The sequence below is a fragment of the Oryzias latipes genome, chromosome 14 (assembly GCF_002234675.1).
Source record: "Oryzias latipes chromosome 14, ASM223467v1".
Lineage (NCBI taxonomy): Eukaryota > Metazoa > Chordata > Actinopteri > Beloniformes > Adrianichthyidae > Oryzias > Oryzias latipes.
This window is the reverse complement of record NC_019872.2, coordinates 11484839-11492794: the sequence shown is the minus strand read 5'-3', so window position 1 is coordinate 11492794 and position 7956 is coordinate 11484839. Positions and strand designations below refer to the sequence as shown.

The window sequence follows — 7956 nt, the reverse complement described above, 5'->3', positions numbered from 1 at the left end:
TTATACCATGGTCCAGGTGAATTCTCGATTCTGATTGGCTGCTGGGTGTGCATTAAAAAGTGATAATCCATAGTGATAATACACGCCTGAAAAAGAGGATCCGGTCACAGCTTAAATGTTCATATCACTACATTGGCTTCTTTAAAACAATCTTTTGCTTCATCATCTGGTCAAAAACAAGCGGTAAGAGGTGAACTTTCTCACTGAACAGATGCTTTATTTAACCCATTGTGAAAACCAGCATAGATATCGCTTTCTTTTGCTGCTGCATTCATGTGACCACGACAACGTACCGCACCACGTAACAAATGGTCAGCTTTTTGCAAAAAATGCTATCCAAACTGAAAACATGACAAGAATAATGTACTAAAAACTGATTGAACGTTTATATCTTTTGTAAGTGACCATGGTACAAGCGGGTAAATGGCCTTCGAAGTGTGCATTATTAGGCTTCTACGGCATGCGTTAATTTCTGATAATGCCCACTTCGTCTGCCATTAACCCGCTTATACCATGGTCACTTACAAAAGAAATAAACATTCAATCAGTCTTACATATATGCAACATTTTAGAATTAGTTATTAAATCTATTAACCTTTTCAACCCTAATCAAGAGTCAGTGGTGGAGTAAGCTCTTTATTAGATTTGTTAAACTATAAACTGTTGCAACCTATGTACTAAAAGCTACTACTCACCCCATAAACAACTGTTTCTTAAGGCTGTGTCACACAACCTTAACGTACATTTGTGCATATTGCACAGATGATAAATTGGTCATATATGAATATATGTGGAAAAAGTGAGAAAAGTTGTTGTCATTCTGTGAAATTTCTCAGATGCATCACAAATAAACCAAATTAAAACAACAGAAGTGTGAAAAGAAAAGTGCAAAAAACACATAAATCAATGTAGAACCGTGCTTGATTATTGCATTGTTTATATGCAAGTCAGTGGTGATTTGTGTTTTAATCCTTTTCTCTCTTAGAAGTAGATTTGAAACTATTTTGCAAAAGTTGGAGTGCTTATCTTTATAAGTTTAAACTTATGTAGGAATATCTTGGTCCTGTATACCCACCACCCAGCCTGTTTACCAAAACCTCCCTATCCTTCCTTTTACTGCTGATCAGAGAAGTGTTTCCATATTCTGATTGACTGAGTACACCTGATCCTGGTAATGAGCAGCAAGAAATGCAGGCTGTGCCAGAAAACAGGCATAATTTTCACAGCGCCATGCTGTCACACCACTTGAAACGCAACACTCAAATACCGCCACAGGACTTGTGATCGCCTCTGTACATTAACTCAACATTGAAACTCATCGCCCCTTCCCACCGTTTGCTGTGAACACCAAAGGGCATGCTTGATACCTCTCTAACTTTGCGCCGATTACAAAGAATTATGTATGTCAAGCAATTCTTTGTCAGAAATCTTAGAAAGTAAGCTGAACCGCTCTTCTTAGACTTGATTAAGACCTGTGCAACAGTTAAACATCTTCAGTAAGGGCATGAGACTGGGGACATTCTGCTTCGTCAATATTTCTTAATGCTGTCACTGATGTCAAAGGACCTCACAGACAAATTTGGAACCACTACAATGTTTTATTCTATTACAGTTCCATGCATTGCTTTATTTGCCACTTATCTAAACATTTACATTAAAACAAAATCTACTAAGGGAGAATTTAACCAGTGATTTTAACCAAGACATTGGGAAAGGACAGATTAAATATAATATACAATGAATTATAGATGAATCATGTAAAACATAAAATGCACTAAAATCCTATCTTATAAAGTCCACTTCACTTTGGTGAGGCAAGTTCACTTTCGCATAAAGTGAGATATGACATCCATGGGTAATGGGAAGATAATGGTGGAGTTCTTCTCTGCTGCAATGGTGCTGAGAGTCTGCAAGTAACGAAGCTGCAGAGCTGATGGAGACTCTGCAATGACGAGCGACGCCTCCTTTAGGGCGCGGGATGCGTTCATCTCACCTTCTGCTGCAATCACCTGTGAGGAGAGAAGAGGCCATGAAGTCAGTGAAAATAGCTGTTTGTAGTGATTGTGAATATGTTAGCACATTTGTGTGTTGCATTAAACAGACCTTTGCTCTGGCCTCTCGTGCTGCCTCTGCTTCTGCAGCCATGGCTCTCTGGAGCTGATGTGGAAGTTTCACATCTTTGATCTCCACGCGCTCCACCTTAATTCCCCAGTTGTCTGTGGCTTCATCCAGATTGGACTGAAAAAGGTTTTAAAAAAAGAAGCTTTATTTCTGTGGTTTAAGAGTGTGGCACATGCCCACCAAACTAAGCTATGAAAATGTTTTGACCTTTAATAGAAAAGAACACTATATATATATATAGATATTGTAGTTTTTATTTTCACCTGCATGCTGTGAGCAATGCCCTCCCGGTCGGACAGGACCTCTGCGAGGTTCTTGGTGCCCAGGACATTTCTGAGGGTGGTTTGTGCCAGCAGTCGGGTGGAAAAGTCGGCATTAGTCACATTGGCCACGGAAGCGATGGGGTCACTGACCCGGAAGTACACCACGCCATCCACACTAACAGTGACTGAATCTTTGGTTAGAATCTGAAGAAAAGTGAAACCAGTTCATGTTTCAAGATTTTATTAAGGTTGTAATGCTGCAAATAAAGATTTTATTCTTTATTCGTGTGTCGTGGTGAGTACCACTGACCTCTTGTGGTGGAATGTCAAATGAAACAGTTCTCAGATCCACTCTAATCAGGGAGTCAGTGCATGGCAGGATAAAGAATATTCCTAAAAAAAGTAAAAGCGACCAATAATAAATGAAAAAAAATCATGGAAGGCTCTGAGTGACTAAAAAATAAGTAAATAAAACAGAGAATAAATAGTTCTTTTTTTCTCTTCATAGTGTGGATAAAGCTGTCACACCTGGTCCTTTGGGTTTCTTGTCTATGATGCGGCCCAGCCTGAAGATGACAGCTCGCTCATACTCCTGAACAATCTAGAAAACCACAAACAGCTCAACCTCAGCTCACATGCTCATTTTTGCATTAGAGAGTGTCAGTTTGTGCACTTTAGCTCACTCACCTTCAAACAGAACCAGACTGTGATGGGAAAAAGAAGAACTGTGAAAAATCCAGAGAGAATGACTATAAACCATCCAAGGCATCCCAAAGACCCTGTCCGTTCAGCTAAAAAAAGGGGAAAAACGTGTCACCAAATGGTTTGACTGAAGAGCTTCCCTTACCAACAAAATAAAATTGATTTGAGACTTTTCTTTTAGGAACAACAACGTTTTTTGCCACTCTGTATCTAAAGCTTTAGTGGCAGATTTCAACATCACAGAATATTAACTAGAGACTTGTTAAAAATAATTAAAAAAAGAAAAAAAATGCAGGTGTCAAAACATTTCCACAAAATTATAACACTGTGATTGCAGTTCGCATACAAATAATCAACTGCATAAATGGGAAAACTAGTCAAGTGTTTATCTATGTAACATGATCTGAGAAGCTGCTTGGTTAATGAATGAAAAGTAATCACCACAATAGGAGTGGCTCTGTATGTCAACATGCCGTAGTTTCCAGCATTAATCGCTTTCTGTGAATGTTATATCTAACAAAACACGAGATCATGACGCTTTTCAGCAAATACTGGAACAGATTATATAATTGCACTCACAGGATGATAGTTTGACACTTCTTCCATTGTTGTTCTTTTGTATTTCACATGTAACGCATATGGTTTTTTGTATGTTAAATAGAAAAAACAAAACAGGAAGTGGCTTAAATGTAGGGACTTTCACAGTCCCACTGAAACTCATTACACATTAAAAAAAGAGAAGAAAATGTATTCATTGCCGTGTCACATGTTGTGTTGCAATTGGGAAGAATGTCAGGCGGTCTAAAACCTCAAAGTCTGATTTTACACCGTGATGTCCTGCATGAAGTGAGTCTATGAACAGTTCAGTCAGATTAAGGATCTTTAATGAGTTGGAATAAAAAACAACCTCTTTGTTCAAGTGTGGACAGGTACATGCGTGTACTTTTTTGTTTATACAAATTCAGAAGGTAGATAACTGAGGTTAGTCCTCCGCACACATTGTCACATGTTTTCAGATGTGTTTATCTCTGTGACATGTGATTTCTGTCTCTATGGCGATGCACTTCTGCTGTGCCCTTCTTTTCCTGCTTTCCATTCACTCAGGTGCGCTCCTACCTTCCCATGAATCCAAACATTTTCTCCCCTTCTGTTTGTTTCCTTGCTAAACTCCATTATTTCAAATATAAGTCAGAATTAAAGTATTTGGTTATTAAAGCTAATTCTAGTTGTTGCTGGTGACAATAGTTTCAAAAGCAGAATTAAAAAAAGCATTTTAACTTACAGATTAAAACATCTTTGCTTTCTTGTCTTCTCTTCTGGCTTTCCATCTGGTCCTCCATTTCTATATACTCCTTTCAGCTGGTAATGTTCTTCGGAAGTCTGTTGAGAGTTTGTTAAAGTGTGTCCGATGAGAGGAAGGATCCAGCCTTTTAAAGCTACAGTCCTGCCATATAATATGGCTCAGTGCAGAGGAGTGGCTTTGACCCCTTAGAGGTTTTCAACATTACAAAACTGAATACAGGTTTTTGGAAAAGCATGCTTTACGATTTGACAAAAATGGAAAATCTAGATGTTCGTCTTTTCCCACTTACACAAGGATGCCAGTGCAATCTCATGTAGTTTAGTCCAGCAACTCTTTCATTAAATCTACTTTTAACAATCAAGGATTTCAATTTTTTTTAAAGTAGAAACTACAGGAGCGGGGATAATTATAATGTTTGTTTATCGCAAATAGGATTGAGACGTGGAGTCATAAGCATTATGGTATGGGATTTCTGTATTTTATGAGACCCTTTTTCGGTTCAAACAAAGAAAAACCCAAGAGAAAGACCCATTAACTAAATATTAGAACTGGACCAAGTGAGTATGACTTTACCCAGAGAAAAGTACAAGTACATTCAATCGCCACTTTTTTGCAATACGGACATCGCCATGTTGGAGCCGAATGAGGTCAGTAAGCAGTGATCGCTCTGAATTGGTCTGAGCTGTTGTTTCACTGACAACTACTACCGCCAATCAGGAAATCCACATCACTTCCACTTAAAAAGCGGGCTTTGGAGAATCCGTCAATCAAATGCTTTGAATGTTCGAATGTTAGACCTGAGTCCACCTGCTTTCATTGAGGCCTCTGATTGGACAGTTTATAACTTGAATAACATGCAATAATGAAATAATATTATGAAAAAAGGATTAGAATAAAATGTTAAAAAAAGGTATTAGAGCAAGAATGGTTATTTTGACAAATATAAAGACTGACTATTTCTCAATAGAACGCTTTGGGATTTTGGCATCCTGGAACCAGTAACTACTTCCTGTTTAGAACGCGAGAGGGGAGAGATCCCTCATAATAGATCATTAACATCCATTAATATCTGAGTGTCTTAAAAAAGCACTCCATTTGCCAATTGAGGAATTTCTAAATTGATTAAAAATGCAGATCGGTTGAACGAAAGAGCCTTTCAGTGTAAAAGCTTACTGATTGATCAGCCGACTTAGAAAAGCACTATGTGGATGCTGTCCAATTTATTCTTGCAGCTCTGTCCATCTCCGATAACATCTATGTTAAGATCAATAAACTATTTGGTATTGATTCAAAAATCCCAGCAGTGGCAGCTAAAATGGAACCAACAAATGGAAGGAAGAATCTTCCTGTTTTTACAAACCAACAGATTTTTATGGACTTCTGTTCAGCTTGCCTGTTTGTCCTCAGAAAGGATAGATGGAAGGTATCAATTGTTGACTGACAAAAAACAAAAAAACAAATGAAAACAAAAACTGTACCTGTACTTTCCAGAGTGCTTTGAGGAACTCTATTGTTTGTAATGTTAAATCATTAACATATTTGTTTTTCTATTTTTGTGATGGTTTATATCAAGAATTAGGCTATGTATGAATTCCCTTCCTACTTCATCAATACAAAAAACGATATAGTGCTGGACTATCTAGTGGGTTTTAAAAGCAAGTCAGACATCACACTCACTTGCTATTTCTTTTACTTTTTGAACAACAAATACGACATTAAAAAACTATTAAATATGAACACTTTACGAAGACTACTAATGAATCCACTGGTTCATAACAAATTTATTCAAATGCAGTTTTTTCACGTGAAAAATTGTTCAAACGCAATGCATTGTGGTTCATATTTGCCAATCTAGTGAGCATCACAGTTACGTCGCTTTACGAACAAATTTTAAATGGTTTTTCAACTTTTTTTCTAAACAGGGCCTGTGGTTGAGGTCACAAAGAGGAGTCCACAGGAAGTCAGGTGAAAGGGAAGGGGAATGTGCCTTTAAATAGTTCCCCTTCCCAAAGGAGAATACTTCTTCATTCCCTGTCGGACTTTGCACACACACACATACTCTTAAGCACCACAATTATATTTGTTGTTTGCTTTTATTACTCTTTCTTTACACAGAGCAGAATTATTCTTAATAGACATTTGTAAAGGTAGTAACCATGTGATAAGTTCACCCATTGAGTCACAAGGGTTTGTAAAGGTTGTGTCATGTGAGAAAAATGGAAAAAGTTGAGAAAAAATGAAGGGAAATGAACAAAAGACAGACAGCCAAGACAAGATCTGAAGGGTCAGTAATGAGAGAAAAAAATGTCTTTTGCAGTAAAAGTGAACTTGCTGCACAGCAAGAAGGTGTCTCATAATGTTAGACATGAGAAACATTCATCAAGGAGTACAAGCAAAAGGCTTTCACAAGAATTTCAGAACTTTATTTGATAGTGCCGATTACAGAAAGAGGATCCTAAAGGTTCAAATGCAGAGTCAAAATCCAAGAGTGGAAAGAACATCCAGCGAGGACCAGCTGCTCCTTGAAGGATTTCTGACAAACGAATGAAAACAATGATCCCAGAACCACTTGTTGACCGTTTCATAGACCTGGAATTAGCAGCTACAATTGTTTCAAAAAAGTTTAAAAAAAAACTCAACTACTGTTATTCAGTCTGAATGTACACCACAAAAGCCTCCATTTCTGAAGAAAAACAGGTTGAAACATGTTTGGCTGTGCAGCAAAAGAACAAGAGCAGTAAATTCAAAGTAAAATGAAATAAAATATGAATAAAACATAATTCTGATAATTATGCAAAACTATCACTTATCTCCTACCAAGTGCCCAACCTAATGCATGGTATTAGGACTCTACCTCTCCAATGTTTTGTCTTTGTTGCAGGTCTTGAATAGTTGATATTCTGCTAAATTCAACTCAAACTAAATTAACATGAAACAAAATGAGATATTCTTTAAAATAGCATTTTCTATTAACCTATTTTTTATGGTAAATAAAATAGTTTATTTTGGACCTCATTAATAAAATCCAGTATTCAGGAAAAATGTAACCTTCAGAAATTACATTAACAGAAATGATGTCAACATAGTTGATGGAAAAGGTCAACTATTTTCAAATCGTCTAGTAGCTTTTTTTTAAAACATACTCAAAAGATGTCAGAATATTTAAACAATTTTTTTATTTTACACTTGTTGCTCTCAAAATGTAGTAATAATAAAATGAGTAGAAGCATTTTATTTATTCCAAATGAAATGGAAATAACAAAAATAAATACGAAATAGGGCAGTTGTTCAGTAACACAATGAAAGCTTTTAGGTATGACTGTTAAAATATTAATAGAATATTAACAGTTTTGACAAAAATGAAAATCCAGTTCCCAGATTAAAAATCTTCAAGCATTTTGATTTTTATACTTTTTAGAGTAACTTCAAACCAATATTTTCCATTTGTGAAATTTTCTTTGACAAGAAATGATAACTGAATTGCAATGACGACAATAGAGTGCTATAACTACGACTTTTAGATGAATGGAAACGTGTAATGGAATCTTGTCAGTATCGTGTGACTGG

The 7956-nt window shown here is 36.6% G+C and overlaps 1 protein-coding gene across 1 annotated transcript; it reads right to left on the bottom strand.

Moving 5' to 3' along the window:
• Positions 1–1578: 1578 nt before the first annotated feature.
• Positions 1579–4501, bottom strand: LOC101173000 (erythrocyte band 7 integral membrane protein-like). The gene is made up of 7 exons (XM_023962335.1): positions 4369–4501; positions 3072–3175; positions 2913–2985; positions 2695–2777; positions 2385–2588; positions 2104–2238; positions 1579–2009 (listed from the first exon to the last, which is right to left on the bottom strand). The coding sequence occupies exons 1-7, from the start codon at positions 4424–4426 to the stop codon at positions 1821–1823; spliced, it is 846 nt and encodes a 281-aa protein (XP_023818103.1). The 5' UTR covers positions 4427–4501; the 3' UTR covers positions 1579–1820.
• Between the last annotated feature and the right edge of the window lie 3455 nt (positions 4502–7956).